Source organism: Manis pentadactyla, chromosome 9, assembly GCF_030020395.1.
Source record: "Manis pentadactyla isolate mManPen7 chromosome 9, mManPen7.hap1, whole genome shotgun sequence".
Taxonomy (NCBI): Eukaryota; Metazoa; Chordata; class Mammalia; order Pholidota; family Manidae; genus Manis; species Manis pentadactyla.
The window spans coordinates 21,618,064-21,635,341 of record NC_080027.1 but is presented as its reverse complement, the minus strand read 5'-3'; the positions used below and the strand labels follow the sequence as shown (position 1 = coordinate 21,635,341).

At 37.9% G+C, this 17,278-nt stretch overlaps 1 protein-coding gene and 1 pseudogene across 1 annotated transcript; both read right to left on the bottom strand.

Annotated features, from left to right (window-relative positions):
* Positions 1-5,101: 5,101 nt before the first annotated feature.
* On the bottom strand, positions 5,102-6,691 carry LOC118908065 (olfactory receptor 5W2-like). The gene is made up of 2 exons (XM_036877129.2): positions 6,673-6,691; positions 5,102-6,042 (listed from the first exon to the last, which is right to left on the bottom strand). Exons 1-2 carry the CDS (start codon positions 6,689-6,691, stop codon positions 5,102-5,104), a joined length of 960 nt encoding a protein of 319 aa, XP_036733024.2.
* Positions 6,692-10,425: 3,734 nt separating this feature from the next.
* Positions 10,426-11,362, bottom strand: LOC130684845 (olfactory receptor 5I1-like; annotated as a pseudogene).
* Positions 11,363-17,278: the final 5,916 nt, after the last annotated feature.

Genomic DNA, 17,278 nt, shown 5'->3' with positions numbered 1-17,278 from the left:
ATCCCCTCCTCTTCTATTTCTTGGAAAACTTTAAGGAGAATGGGTATTATGTCTTCCCTGTATATCTGATAAAATTCCGAGGTAAATCTATCTGGCCCGTGGGTTTTGTTCTTCGGTAGTTTTTTGATTACCGCTTCAATTTCGTTCCTGGTAATTGGTCTGTTGAAATTTTCTGTTTCTTTTTGGGTCAGTCTTGGAAGGTTGTATTTTTCTAGGAAGTTGTCCATTTCTCCTAGGTTTCCCAGCTTGTTAGCATATAGGTTTTCATAGTCGTCTCTAATAATTCTTTGTATTTCTGCGGGGTCCGTCATGATTTTTCCTTTCTTGTTTCTGATACTGTTGATTTGTGTTGACTCTCTTTTCCTCTTAATAAGTCTGGCTAGAGGCTTATCTATTTTGTTTATTTTCTCGAAGAACCAGCTCTTGGTTTCATTGATTTTTGCTATTGTTTTATTCTTCTCAATTTTATTTGTTTCTTCTCTGATCTTTATTATGTCCCTCCTTCTGCTGACCTTAGGCCTCATTTGTTCTTCTTTTTCCAATTTCGATAGTTGTGACATTAGACCGTTCATTTGGGATTGCTCTTCCTTTTTTAAATATGCTTGGATTGTTATATACTTTCCTCTTAAGACTGCTTTTGCTGTGTCCCACAGAAGTTGGGGCTTAGTGTTGTTGTTGTCATTTGTTTCCATATATTGCTGGATCTCCATTTTGATTTGGTCATTGATCCATTGATTATTTAGGAGCGTGTTGTTAAGCCTCCATGTGTTTGTGAGCCTCTTTGCTTTCTTTGTACAGTTTATTTCTAGTTTTATGCCTTTGTGGTCTGAAAAGTTGGTTGGTAGGATTTCAATCTTTTGGAATTTTCTGAGGCTCTTTTTGTGGCCTAGTATGTGGTCTATTCTGGAGAATGTTCCATGTGCACTTGAGAAGAATGTGTATCCTGTTGCTTTTGGATGTAGAGTTCTGTAGATATATATTAGGTCCATCTGTTCTAGTGTGTTGTTCAGTGCTTCCGTGTCCTTACTTATTTTCTGCCCGGTGGATCTATCCTTTGGGGTGAGTGGTGTGTTGAAGTCTCCTAGAATGAATGCATTGCAGTCTATATCCCCCTTTAGTTCTGTTAGTATTTGTTTCACATATGCTGGTGCTCCTGTGTTGGGTGCATATATATTTAGAATGGTTATATCCTCTTGTTTGACTGAGCCCTTTATCATTATGTAGTGTCCTTCTTTATCTCTTGTTACTTTCTTTGTTTTGAAGTCTATTTTGTCTGATATTAGTACTGCCACCCCTGCTTTCTTCTCACTGTTGTTTGCTTGAAATATGTTTTTCCATCCCTTGACTTTTAGTCTGTACATGTCTTTGGGTTTGAGGTGAGTTTCTTGTAAGCAGCATATAGATGGGTCTTGCTTTTTTATCCATTCTGTTACTCTGTGTCTTTTGATTGGTGCATTCAACCCATTAACATTTAGGGTGACTATTGAAAGATATGTACTTATTGCCATTGCAGGCTTTAAATTCGTGGTTACCAAAGGTTCAAGGTTAGCCTCTTTAGTATCTTACTGCCTAACTTAGCTCGCTTATTGAGCTGTTATATACACTGTCTGGAGATTCTTTTCTTCTCTCCCTTTTTGTTCCTCCTCCTCGATTCTTCATATGTTGGGTGTTTTGTGCTGTGCTCTTTCTAGGAGTGCTCCCATCTAGAGCAGTCCCTGTAAGATGTTCTGTAGAGGTGGTTTGTGGAAAGCAAATTCCCTCAGCTTTTGTTTGTCTGGAAATTGTTTAATCTCACCATCATATTTGAATGATAGTCGTGCTGGATACAGTATCCTTGGTTCAAGGCCCTTCTGTTTCATTGTATTAAATATATCATGCCATTCTCTTCTGGCCTGTAGGGTTTCTGTTGAGAAATCTGACGTTAGCCTGATGGGTTTCCCTTTATAGGTGACCTTTTTCTCTCTAGCTGCCTTTAAAACTCTTTCCTTGTCCTTGATCTTTGCCATTTTAATTATTATGTGTCTTGGTGTTGTCCTTCTTGGATCCTTTCTGTTGAGGGTTCTGTGTATTTCCGTGGTCTGTTCGATTACTTCCTCCCCCAGTGTGGGGAAGTTTTCAGCAATTATTTCTTCTAAGATACTTTCCATCTCTTTTCCTCTCTCTTCTTCTTCTGGGCCCCCTATAATACGGATATTGTTCCTTTTGGATTGGTCACACAGTTCTCTTAATATTGTTTCATTCCTGGAGATCCTTTTGTCTCTCTCTCTGTCAGCTTCTATGGGTTCCTGTTCTCTGATTTCAATTCCATCAATGGCCTCTTGCATTCTATCCATTCTGCTTATAAACCCTTCCAGAGTTTGTTTCATTTCTGCGATCTCCTTTCTGGCATCTGTGATCTCCCTCCGGACTTCATCCCATTTCTCTTGCGTATTTCTCTGCATCTCTGTCAGCATGTTAATGATTCTTAGTTTGAATTCTTTTTCAGGAAGACTGGTTAGGTCTGTCTCCTTCTCTGGTGTTGTCTCTGTGATCTTTGTCTGCCTGTAGCTTTGCCTTTTCATGGTGGTAGGAATAGTTTGCAGAGCTGGGACGAGTGACGGCTGGAAGGACTTCCTTTCTTGTTGGTTTGTGGCCCTCCTCTCCTGGGAGAACAGCGACCTCTAGTGGCTTGTGCTGCGCAGCTGCGCGCAGACAGGGTTTCTGCTTCCTGCCCGGCTGCTATGGAGTTAATCTCCACTGTTGCTGTGGGCATGGCCTGGCTCTGGCAGCTACTCCAAAATGGTGGAGTCGCGTTGGAGCAGGAGCTGCTGGGAGGCTATTTATCTCTGTAAGGGGCCTCCCTGCTCCCTTCAGCCCAGGGGTTAGGGTGCCCATAGATCCCCGGATTCCCTACCTCTGGATTAAGTGACCCGCCCTGCCCCTTTAATTCTTCCAAAAAGCACCCGCTAAAACAAAACAACGACCACCAAAAAAAAAAAAAGAAAAAAAAATTAAAAAAAAAAAAAAAAAAGTTTTTAATTAAAAAAAAAAAAAAGGTGGTCGTTCGTTTTTCTTTATTCTCCGGTGCCAGCCTCAGGCCTCTTCTCACCGGTCTTTCTGCTCTGTTTCCGTAGTATTGGGGTCCCTATCCCTTTAAGACTTCCAAAAAGCGCTCACCAAACAAAACAGCAAAAAAGCAAAAAAAAAAAAATTGTCGCGCACTTTTCTTATGTCCTCCGACACCCGGCCTCCAGTGCCCGCTCACTGTTCTTGCTGCCCTGTTTTCCTAGTATCGAGGGCCCTGCACTCTGGCCTGGGTTGCTGGGGCTGGGTGTTCGGCAGCCCTGGGCTCCGTCTCCCTCCCGCTCTGCCTGCTCTTCTCCCGCCGGGAGCTGGGGGGAGGGGCGCTCGGGTCCCGCGGGGCCGGGGCTTGTATCTTACCCCCTTCACGAGGCGCTGGGTTCTCTCAGGTGCGGATGTGGTCTGGATGTTGTCCTGTGTCCTCTGGTCTTTATTCTAGGAAGGGTTGTCTTTGTTGTATTTTCATAGATATATGTTGTTTTGGGAGGAGATTTCCGCTGCTCTACTCACGCCGCCATCTTCCGCCCCTCCTACATCTTCTAATTTTAAACAGCAATCCACTGACACTCTATTTTTCTTGGACAATATATTTCAAACAATGTTTTCTACCACACTGCTGCTCATAAGTAACAGTTCCAAAAGAGTGTGTGTTATTTGAGGAAATACAGTACAGATGGAAACCCTTAAATACTCTTACTGGGGCCCAGGGCAGGACTTCCCCAAATGTGCCACTTTGGCATATTGATGATTTTGAGTTCAAAGTTATTTAAGAAACAGCCATAAAAGAGGAACACCCTGACACCTACCACTTTTGTCCCGAGAAAGCAGGAAATAAATCTCCCCTGTGAAAGCTACTGACCTCACACCAGGAGGCAAAGAGACATCCTTATCATCTGAGATGAAATGCAGAGCCCAGAGCCTAAACAAATAAACTTTACTTTTTATTAATCTATTACCCAGCCCAAAGTCTGCTTAGAATTCCTTATGAATTGAAGCTCCCAAACATAAATTTTCTTTGTCCCGTTCTTCAGATTTATTCTTCTTTGTCTGAGATGTATAAAAACTGCCTCCCTGATCATTTTTTTCAGTCTCAAGTTCATTATTGGAGCTCTGTACACACATAATTAAACTTTGTTTTCTTTTTCTCCTGTTAGTCTGTCTTATGTCAGTCTGGTTCTTAAACTAGCTAGGAAAGACTTGAAGAGTATAGAAATTTTTTTCATTCTGCAACACTTTCAGTAAAAAAGAAAAATTCTTCATAACGTTTTTTTTTCCAACATGATACACTGACAGATCACAGTGCTCCACAAATGTGCCTTTGAAGATCTTGGAGCTGTACTTCCATTCTGAAATGTTTTCACACAAAGGTATTTATAAATGGCAGCTAGAAAATATAAGAAATTCAATTGTTCTTAACTTCTACAATTCTAATCGATAATTAGGAGTGTCCTTGAGTCTTATGACATTTCCACATTATCTAAACAAACTGATTCAATAACTTAATCATTAAAACTAGAGCAGAGACAGATGAGAAACAAATGTGAACAACATACACAGGTGAATGCTCTTTACTTCTAATGCAATTAATGTGTAGTTCTTGATAGATCTAATCTCATAGTATCTACACCATTTTATGCACTTTCTTAAAATTTATTAAACATTATATATATATATATATATATTCAGTACACATTACTTACATGCATATAATTATGTTAATACCTGAAAATAGACATTCAAAAATGTTACCTAGTGTTTTTCATTTGTTATTTATTCAGTTGTTTTCCCACTCTATGTCCCAGACAGTGTGGGGTGCTTTGGATAACAGGGATGGAATGTCTAGTCCTTGACAAAGAATGCTCATAATATCATATTAGAAGTAATAATTTAATAAATAGGTACCATATGGTTAACAATGACATTATCGTGATTGGACTTCAGAAAAAATAGTCACTTTATTAAGGTTCAGACAGCTCTTGTGTCATCCAATGTCTTATAAAAACAGCAACCATGCTATGTGTGTGTCTGTGTAAACAACTATTTAAAACCACCTTCTAGTTTTCAGTTTTTTCAAGGCCTCCTTCACATCCTTGTTCCGCAGGCTGTAAATCAGTGGGTTAAGCATGGGAATCACAAGGGTGTAAAACAGTGAGGTCATTTTGTCTTGATCTAGGGAGTAGGAAGAACTTGGCCTGAAATACATGAAGAGCAGGGTTCCCTGGAAAATCGCAACAGCAGTTAAGTGGGAGGTGCAGGTGGAGAAAGCTTTGAGCCTCCCCTCAGCAGAGTGGATCTTCAAGACGGATAGGATTATGTAACAATAAGAGATAAGAACTCCTGAAATGGAGCTCAGTTCAATTAAACCAAATATGGTGAATATCATTAACTCATTGACCTGTGTATCTGAGCAAGACAGCAATAAAAGAGGTGGAGCATCACAGAAGAAATGGTTAATCTCATTTGACCCACAGAAACATAAGCAGAATGTTACTGTTGTGTACATCAGAGCATCTGCCATTGCCACCATGTAAACCCCAGCTGTGAGGAGGGAGCACACTGTGCTGGACATGTTGACCATATAGAGCAAGGGGTTGCTAATGGCCTTGTACCGATCAAAGGCCATCGCTGTGAGCAATATTGATTCAGAATCTACAAAGATACAGAAGATCAAGAATTGCAGAGCACAGCCAATGATGGGAATCGTTTTGTTCTTGGCAAATATGTCCACCAGCATCTTGGGCCCAACTGCTGTGGAATAGCAGAGGTCACAGAAGGAGAGGTGGCTGAGGAAAAAGTACATTGGTGTGTGCATCCAGGAATCCATTCTAATTAAAATGATCATTCCAAGATTTGCCAAAAGGTTAATAAGATAAACAACAAGAAATGCTGTAAATAGGGCCCCTTTCATCCCAGGGTTATTGGTAATTCCCAAGAAAATAAATTCAGTCACAGAGGAGCAATTATCTCTATCCGTGCTTCTTTCTTCTCACCTAAACTGTTGAGAAAATGATCAAGAAAATGACAGATGCATGCTTAATGATTCCAGACATTCATAAAATATCTGTAAGGCAGCAGCACACAAATTCTTTCTGCAATTTTCTTTTTATACTCAGAATATTACTTAGTCAATAATCACTCTTTAAAGAGGTATATAAAGACAGTAATAAAAATGAGCTGTGACAGGCAGTTGAGAAACAGATCTAAATCTAGATGTCAGTCATGAGGTATGTGACTTTCAAAAGTTCTTCTGTAAGCCTTACCTTCCTTATCTCAGGGAGTAAAATTGGATGAATTTATCTTTCTTTGTATATTCAAAATAGTATGGAAAATACACCAATATGAGAAATGCTAGGCTGTAAGATATAAGACAAAACATTTTCTATGCTTGAAAATACTCACATGAACACAAAAAATAATTACAATTGTTATGTTCCTCAAAGGCATGATTGGTTTAAAATAATTACAATTGTTTATTTCTAGAAACAATGAGAACATTGCTAACAATAATGGAAAAAATGTATTACTGGTCTTGGTTTATGTTCTTGTTAGTAGCGGGTGAGATATGAAATATGGATTATTTACCTTCACTCTAGAAATATAATATTGCTTTACCCCAATACTCATTACCCATTTGTGGAGTGGTCTGGTACCAAGGAAGGAGTCCCTTGGCCAAAGAAACAGTGATAATGAGAAACTATGGATCTAACACATACATTTGCATCTTTTTTAATTTTAAGTGTCTTTTTACTAAAAATGGATGTGGTATGAAGGACAATAAATGCTTCTGAGATGTATAGGCTTCTCTCTCTTGCATGAGTCTTTATGAGTGTGTCATGGGTTTGCATATGTATGTGTTTCAGTTGATATATGAGAAATGGAATGTGGGGTGCAGATATACATTTTTTAGACCTAAGTAAATATTGCATGTGATTTACATAGTTATTTGCACATGAAATGTATAATATAGTACCACATCTACTTTTGGAATAAAATTTTCAAAACTCTTAAATTCATGTATGTCCTTGTAAGTGATAGGAGTAAAGGCTTTTCAGTGAATCTAGATTTTAAAAGTAGTTTAATATGGTATTTTTTGGATACTAATAATTATAGTATGTTTCAGTTCTGACAAGAAAATTTCACTGTGGCAACTAAACAGAGGGTAATACTAAATTGACTAAGCAACATAAAGTATGCATTTAAAATCTCTCATTTTGTGCCAAAAAGATGTTTTCCTTTGTATTCTGTAATTTAGGATACTCGGGAACCTACCTGAGATGAGGAGGTTTCAGTAGCTGAACAATAGGCTAGGGGTGTTTTATTTTAACAGCTGACATTTGGGACTTAAATCTCTGACATTACTGCCCTTGGGCTTTGGTGTTATGCAAGCATGTCATCAATTATGTTTTTGGCTCTGTATGTTCTCCTGTGAAAAGAGCACTAACTTTTGTAAAGATGAGCTTTAATGCCCGACTATCATCTCCTGATAGCTCTGTTGAGAAAAAAATGCTCATTATTTTTATGATTGTTTCACAATTACCTCTTTCTCTGGTCAAAGCAGAAATAATAAAACTTCAATAGAATTCTACTTATCGGATCCAGTGCCTTTCCATTGTTCATTTTGTATCTCCCATCTTTAAAAGATTCTCCTTCATCACTATATTTATGGCTGTTAACTAATCTTCAATGGTCTTTTCTTCTGTTTTTGGAAAGTAATAAAAATATTACAAAATTCATCCTATTAGCATGTACACTTCTTTGGTTTTTAATATATTTACAAAACTGCACAGCATCACCACTAATTCCAGGACACTTTCCATCAATCCAACAAGGAACCCTTATCTATTAGTGGTTGCTTCTCCTTCCCAACTTTTGGCAACTACTTCTCTACTTTCTGATTCTGTTCGCCTATTCTGGACTTCTCATATAAACTGAATCATACAATTTTTGGGGGAGTATGTCAGGCTTCTTTCATTCAGCATTATGTTTACAGGTTTCATCCTTATTGAAAGTGTGAGAATTTGGTATCATTTTATGGCTGAAAGGTAAAATCATTTTTAGATATAACACAGTTTGTTGATCCATTCATCAGCTGTTGAACATTTGGGTTGTTTATACTTTTTGCCTATGATGAATAATGATGAGATAAATATTCTGTTAATGTTCCTTTCAAGGCATTTTCATCACTAAGCATTTTCTTACTTTCATCCCCACATCACATGCTATTCACATACATTTCATTGATTTTATAACTCTATCACATTCTCTATACTTAGTACATTTTTAAAAATTATGTTTACTTTAGTCTTATAAGAATTTCTCTACTACACTTACAGCTTCAGGAACAAGGTCATTGTTTATTTTTGTATTCCCTGAAGTCCCTAGAATAAGGATTTGAAGAGATAATTGCTTTCTAAGTATTTATTGTTAAGTATTTCAGACTACCAAAAGTGGAAGGTGGTGTACAAAGAATAGCAAAATACCAGGTTTTGTTTTTTTCTGGTAAGATAACTCATATTTGCAAATATGAATCATTTAAACATGTTTGTATGGGTAATAGTTTAAAAGCAGAATTCTACTTTCTCTCTAAAAATAATTTTAGGATGAGATTATCCTCACTAGTTCTTTGCAACTTGAGGAATACTGAAAATTATACTTTTCTATCCTCACTAAATCTTTCCCAAGAGATAGCAATGGGATTCTCCATACTTTTTGAACCTTAGTCTATACCACCTTGGGATCTGGTATGATCTGACTACTTCCAAAGGTCCCAGAGTTCACACTGCTTTTACAATGACTTGACTGAATGAATGATTGAAATGTCTGTCACTCTCCTTTCTATACGTGTGCTATTCAAATATTGCTTCATTCAATGACTTTGCTAAGTATATACACAGCAAAAACAAAAGCCTAATTCATTTAACAATGTGGAATATGAAATTTATTCTACAATGGGCTGTTGGCAGGTTGGGTAGATTAAAGATGGCTGTATACAACTTCCCACATTTTCCTTAGAGACACAGTGCCTGTTTGTCCTTCCTTTGAATTTTTGCTGTGCTTTAACTGCTTTGAACATAAATTGGCAGAAATATTATATGTCACTTCTGAATCCAGCATTTATGAAGACAGTCTCTAAAAGCCATGAGTTGCTACATAAGTCTAACTAAACTTCTGGATAAAACATGTGACAGGCTTTGAGACTATATGGAAAGGTAAGGGGACACAGCTGATTTAATATTTAGGTCACTGTCATCCTTGTGTCGGTTATAGGAGACTGTACAGCCTAGCCTATCATCCACCTCAATACCATGGGTCTCAGTCAGCATGAGGAAGAGCAGAATATAGTCCAGTGGTCATTATTTTAAACCATGTAATTTTAGGATAGTGTTTACATGTAAAAAGATAACAGAATACAATCAGAGATATTTTCTTTCAGGAGTCATTTATTATTACTATTATGTACTACTGTATAATATAGATATGACAATTGGGTAGGTAGGTAGGTAGGTAGGTAGACAGATAAACTGAAGAAAATATTTACAAACCATATAGCTGACAAAGAATGTGTAGCCAGAACATACGAACAATTCTCATCAATAATAAGAAAACACATAACCCAATAAAAAGTGTGAACTATTTCAACAAAGAATATATGTAAATGGAAATTAATGCATAATAATATGCTCATCAACGTATTAAATTGCACCTAAGAAAATGTTTTTGATTGTGGTTTTTGCTTTCCTGACATCTCTGCTTCTCACCACCTTATTATACAATACACATTTTTATTAATGTGAGGTATTATATAATTATGCAGAATTAACATTTATGTAGTGCTTAATGTGGTATAGGCACTATTCTAAACATTTACTCAGTTAATTATCTAATAATCAATGATGTGGATACTATGTTCTCCCTATTCTACAGAGAGGTAACTGAGGCATTGAGAAAGTATATAAGTTGTTCAAAGTGCCACTCTCTAATGGGGTACAGAGGTGGCATGTGAACCAAGGGATCTGGCTTCTTTTCTCATCCATTAATCTAGCCTTGTGAATGAGATATGCTACAAATGAACACACACACACACACACACACACATTTCTGAGTTATTTACTATATCCTTTAAGACAACTGATACAACATCAAGCTAGTAATCATTGAAGAGTAGTATGACTATTATTTAGCAACAATGTTGAAAGTTTTTAATGTTTTCCTATATCATGGGGTTATGAAATGCATTTGGCCGTGTGAAAAGAAAGTGTTTGATAAAATCCCTTGTGGGAGAAGTGTGCTTGCTGGTAAGGTTGTTGCATTTTCCCAATCAGAGTTTGCGATCGGAGATTTGGGTGAAACCTGGAATGCTGTATCTCATGAGGAATCTACCTTTGATCTCACAGCTTTCTTAGCCGCGTCTTTTACATCTTTATTTCTCAAACCATAAATCAATGCGTTCAACTCTGGGATGACAGCATTGTAGAACACTGAGATGATTTTATTAGTGTTGGGAGAATACAGATAGCTGGGGCATGAATAAATGAAGAGAAGAGTCCCTTAATAGATCGCCACAGAGGTCAGGTGAGAGGCACATGCAAAGAAGGTTTTCTTCCTCCTGGTGGAAGAGCGGATCTTTAAGACTGAGAGAAGAATGAAAACATACTAAATGATGATAATGAAACAGATAATTTCCACTGAGCTGCCATATGTGGAGAGTAGCCACTTATTAATTGTGTGTCTGTGCAGGACAGCTTAAGCAGGGAAGGTAGGTCGCAGAAAAAAATTTTACTGACATTTTTACCCGTATTTCAGAATAAATGCAAAGGATGTGTCAACCAGAGAACTCATGTTGCCTCCAATGTATGACAAGACAATCACCCATATGCAGATCCCCTGAGACATCACAACCACATAGAGTAAAGGGTTACAGATGGCGACATAGCGGTCATACTCCATGGCAGCCAAGATAAAGGACTCTGTATCTGAAAAAGTACAGAAAAAATAAAACTGCTGGGACAGCCATGATAGGAAATAGATTTGTTCTCTAAGAGGATATTAACCAACATTTTGGTGCAATTATTGAGGAATAACAAAAGTCTACAAAGGAGAGGTTGCTAAGGAAGAAATACATGGGGGTTTGAAGGTGTGAATCAGTCGTGATTAACAACATCAATCCAATGTTCCCCATTAAAATCATACCATACTGTGTCAGAAAAACAAGGAACAGGACAATCTGCCATTCAGGGTGAGTAGGAAACCCTAACAGAAAAAACTCAGGCACCAAAGTATAGTTGCCTTCTATAAATTCCATATTCCGTATTGCTTCCTTTCTATGAGAATTCTAACATCTTAAAATGTTCTATTGATGGAAAGAGAAAAATAATTAGATACAATTACAAGGTTATTTTGTCTCAACAAACAAAGAAGCAATCAATTAAAGAATCCAAGCCTAAACTCCCTTTCAAATACAAACTCCAATAAATATATCTTATAGTTTAGTATCTATCAGAATTCATGGTTCTACTTTTATTCTATTTGCTTGTTTAATGACTTTCTTCCATTGGAGACTTGGCTCTCTGCTCAGAAATTATGTCTGATTTTCCTTATCTTTTTGTACCCCAAATATAGCAATATTAGCTGGCTCAGAGGATTCAAGGAAGCAGTGAATTTGAGTGGGCTGATGATGACATGAAGAAAAGAAATACATGTATATATATTTTTAAATAAATTGACTTATAGAGTATGTCTTAGAATGATAATTGTACAGCAATTTGCTCTTTCTGTCCAGTATTTAATAACTAGTAGAGCAGTTCATATACACTTGACAGAATGTATAGAGTGGTAAAAATGAAACTTTATAAGAAAGAGTAGCACAAGATACATTACTTTGTGGTACAATAATGACTGAGAAATGTTTTTCAACTATTTAGGCATAGATCAGTGGTTCTGCTCTTCATTCCACAAAAGTCTATTTTTGCATCATTACAGCCAGTCTAGTAACCACAGAAGCTTTACCAAGGAGGAAGCTGTTTTCCAATTACTTAAATGAATAATTTCACCACTAGAACCGAGGACTTTTATATGCCATCTCATGTCATCAGGAACCTGATAACTGAAGTATTCCAAACATGCTCATTTACAAGGGACATTTAGGAATAATTAGCAGGTTATTGCCATTGTGAACTGTATTTTTCTAAAAGCACATTGATAATTATAATAGAAATTCTGTTAGTATTAACTTGAATAAGCAATTTTCACTCTCAGTAATACTGAGGTTTTATTTAATGATATCTAGAGTCCCACAAAGAACCCCTTTTATTGTGGATGCTTTTAATATAGTTGTTCAAATATTTTCATCTGTAACTGTCACAATTGAATATTTTCAAAACCACATGGAAGCTTAAAAAATGTTACCCATTATTACCATAACCGAGTGAAAAAGTGGCATCCCCTACATCATATTGTATCTGTCTCCTTTGCTGCCTTAATCTTTGGACTGAAAAGCTTCTGGTTTGCCCTGTAACCTTGCACATAGTCTTGTTAATCATCAAAAGGAATTTTGCTCATGCAAGCAGCCTCTTACCCAGAACTCAGCTCCCCTGAGGAGATAACAGGGCACAGAAATGCTGACTGATTGCCAAGGACTCATATGAACATTGTCACCAGACACATGTCAACAAAATGGCTGAGTCAGTTAACCACCGGAGAACAAAGCCTGTTTTGTAGGAGGGAGAAACAGAGAGAGGAAAGAGGAGGGAATATAAATCCCAACTTTGGGTCCACCTCCAGCTTTGCCGGCATCATCCTTGCCCTGCACCCCCTCCGGCCCCTCCCATTGCAAGGCCACCATAGAAAACACTGCTTCCACCAGCATCTGACCCTCACAAGTGACTGGGGAGCAGGAGCATCCCCAGGAAAGACAGAAGCCTCCCAGGTGGTATAAAGGGAGGAATATTCAGATGCTGAATGAAGGGGCCCATGGGACCCCTTGGATTTAAGAAACACTATTCAGATTTCTCCACAAGGGCTCCAAGGACATTTGGCAGTGGGGAATTAACTGATTAACTTTTTAGGGGATGGAGTGTCAGTGTGGGCAGCGGCACATCCCACCTGAGCAGAAAAGGCCTCTGAAGTGGTTCAAGCCCTTCTGCAAAGCAAACACTTTAAAATGCAAAAATTAGTTTCATTAAAAATTTAATTGCAAAAAGCAGACCCAGAGGGAAAATTTTGCATTCTTTTTTTTTTTGATGTCATGAAACTTACCATGTCCTTGGAATGTGACATGGCCTCTCTATCACCTGAGACTGAAGGAAAAAAAAATAGAAAAATGCCTTTTAAAAATACAAATGTCTGTAGATGCACCCTTGTCTGAATATCTAGCCCACAGTTTGCTTCTTAAGGACAAATATGCAAACTGATACATTTTTTGTGTTATTGAAAGGTGAGCACAGTGGATGTTTCTGTAAAACTTGGTGTCAACATGTGCTTCCTGAGAAGATGGAAAGACTTGAAGATGAGCATCTATCTTATGAAAGAGAATATCAAGGAGATGGTGAGAACCAACCCAGTGAGTAAATACAAATTCTCATCATCAACGAATTACTCTTCTATAAATAGTAGCTGTCATTTTCACTACAACAATGATATTGAAGGCTTAGTTGTAATTAGTTATTTTATATGATTTTATGTTAATGTAATTAATTGTATTTTACATTTTATCATAGTATAGGTTTTACATTCCTTTCATAGCATTAGATGAATTTGTTAATGATTCCTCTATCTGTAGAAACTTGGAATCTTGTTAAAATTTACATTCAATGCGAAGATCCACTTTTAAATCAAGATTGAAAAATTGGCAACTTCAGCTTATTTTTAAAAGCAAGAATTTCACAAGTTAAATTCACTATGAATGTTCTACTGTTGAAAAAAATCTTTGTTATAGGAAACTCAAATCTGAATTCATTTTTCCCCTTTTTTTGCAGTGTGGACCTTCAAACTATAGGTCGAGGTAGGGCTTTCCAGAGTTTGGGGCAGTTTTGTAGCAGTGGAATGTCGAAACTGGAGATGTGAGGAACCTCAAACAAATGGTAGATTTCTTATCCAGGGTATTTTCTGAATTCAAAGCTTCAGCATGTAACAGATGAAAAGCATGAAAAATTTTGGAATATCAAAGTGAAATTTTCCCCATTTGCTTAGTTCTTTGCATATAAAGACCCTCTATAAATTTGATTTCTGTGAATAAGAAAAGTATAAAATCCTACAGTAATTTGTCACTTGGTAGTGACAATCATACACCGCATTTCTCCAAGAACCTAGGCATATACAGCATCTAAGAACACAGGTATGGTCTCTGGAAGAGGGCTTCCCCAGGGCTCAGAAACACTTGCAGAACTTTTGGTAATTGCACAGGATTAGAGTCCCCAGACTGGAGACGTGCGGGGCCTCAGACACACAGTGATCTTTCTTTCATGACATTTGACAAATTATAAAGTTGCTTGGGGTGGAAGATTAAAGATATAAACTAGAAACCTCTGAAACATAAGAGTGGAAGCATTTGCCTTCTCTTCTTGCTGATGAGACAAAGAGTCCAGGTTCTTAAGCGAAATCTCCGGGATCACCTCACCCTACCGTTAGGCAGGAAAATAAATATGAGCAGGATGGAGAGAGAATTAAGTCCAGTGAAGCCCACTAAAAGGGACTCAAAGAGTTAACCCACTAAAACTAGAGAGCCAGAAAGGACTCACAGGGTTACTGAATTAATCAGTTGAAGCTTCAAGGACCAGAGTAACTTGGAATGTCCAGATATTTCCCAGATAAAGAAAAGTATCCCAGCTCAGCCCATGTCTTCATTGTGTCAAGTAGATCATGCCATTGTAAGATCTACTTTAGTCTGCTAAAAGGCCCAGCTTATTCTTTAACTTAACCTATATGCTGTTTTTTCCCTCCTCTTCCTCCAGCCCCCAATCTGGTAATTTTGTAACCTGGGCAGGAGACAAGCATCATGATTAATTTTCCAAGCAAGACCAGATACAACAGCATAGTAAGAACAGGAAAGATTCCATCTCAAAGCTACGATTGCATTTTAAAACCCAGGAAGTTAGGAAGTAAGATTCCTAACATATTCTTTAGCAAACAGACAATAACTCAGCCCACCGTGGGGGCAGGGCAGGCGGTCTTGATTGATATGTCCCCAGAGGGAAGCTGCTATGCTGGTGAGGAACCAGATCAGTAAATTTCTCATGTTAATTATGCAGAATTACCTAGAGAACTGATAATAGAAGAGAAGAGACGTGATATCTCTCACCAAAATAAACATCCTGAGACCACTTGATAAGTCCACACCCCTAGCCCTTTGTCATATTCCTGAAAAATCCTTGAAAGAGGGAACCCCCAATCTTTCAGGGCACCTCCTCTTTGATAACACCCACACTTTCTCTCTCTTTAAGTGCATAACTTTAAATAAAACTTTTACTCTACTTCACTACTGTGTCTCTGCCCTTCAATTCTTCATTGCAGCAGGGCAAGAACCAAAGAAAATAAACAACCACCCTCTAACAGAGGTACATTGCATCTTGCCAAACCAAAATTCAGTTTCTCATTGAATTGAGCTTATCAGCCTTAATTTCATTAGAGGAATGATTGGACCTTCTTTAGTGGGAGATTTCACCTGAAACATCTTTCTTTACTGTCCCTATATGGCATGTAACAGATTCCTAAACATGAGAACTGGCAAGACCTTATGATCAATAAACAATGCAAGACGTGCTAAAAGTAAATGCATATCGAATCACAAATTGGATTTGGCAAGTAAGGACTTTAAAATAACTATAATATCGTAAAAGAAAATCAATTTCAAAAAAAGCAAAATGACAAAAGAGTGGGAAAATTCACCAGGGAATTAGAATCCACAGAAAAGAATAAAACTGAGAACTATGACATCTAAGTTAAGCAATTTATTGAATGGATTTAACTTGAATGGCATATTGAATATTAGAAAATGGAACAGGTTTGGCAGTGACCAGGGTAGGAAGAGTTTAATGTAAGGATCTTTTCCTTACAATTTGTAACCGATGTGGCATAGAGAGTGTGATATAATGAGTTATAAGAAATGAATATTTGGTCATTCAAAATATATTTCTCAGGTATATTTGGTCTGTATTCACAATTCCTCAAAACACTTGAGAGTCATAAAGTTGAAAAGGGTGAGGGCTGGTGGCCCAACTGTCAGCTCCCAGCCCCCAGTCCAGGGAGTGGAGAGGGTGGAGTGGCTGGATGGTGAATCAGCCAATGGCCAAATTAGTCAATCATGACTATGCAAGAAGCCCTCACAAAATACACAAGGCAAGAGCGTTTTTCTCTCTCTCACTCTTAAATCCTGCGGTTCTGTCAGAGAGATCTGCTGTGTCTGGGGACACAGAATGTGTCCAAGTGCCACTGAGCAAGGCCCCAAGCTCCAGGAAGCTTCTTTATTTGGTACTTTTCTGTATGTATCTCTCCATCTAGTTGTTAACTTGTATCCTTTATGGTATCTTTTATTAAACCAGTACTAAGTTATTACTGTGAGGCCTGTGAGCTGCTCTAGCAGATTAATTAAACCTGAGGGGAAGGTCACTGTAACCCACAGTCAGTAGCTGGCTGGTCAGAAGCACAGGTAACAGCCTGGGGCTTGTGGCTGGTGTCTGGAGTTGGGGGTGGAGGGCAGTCTTGTAGGACAGAGCCCTTAACCTGGGGAATCTGTTGTTGTTTCCAGACAGATAGCATCAGAATTTAGTTGAATTCTCGGACACCTTGCTGGTGTTCAAGAATTGCTTGGAATAGTTTGCTGGGATTGCTCCCTCCGATAGGCACACTTGTCAGAATTGGGTCCTGGAACCTTAAAGGAGAATGTCACCAGAAAAATATATGTGTCTGTCAATCAGATATCTAGAATAGCCACCTCGAGCCAGCCTTAAGAAATCAGACTCTACCAGCAAATGCTCTTCCACACTGGGCACAGCTTGAGAATGAATGCAATGCACTCAAGGGTTCCTTTAGCCACAGAATCTACACAGCTCTTACATCTTCCACACACCAGATGGCACTAAAGACAATCAATCAGAAAATCTCTAAATCCTGAAGACTCCCCTAATCTTCCAGTGGTTTTAGAGATCTTTGGTGTAATTGTTATTTTGCTATTGCTGTAATTGTTATTTCACTAAACTAGACAACATTCATTTTCTTACTCTGT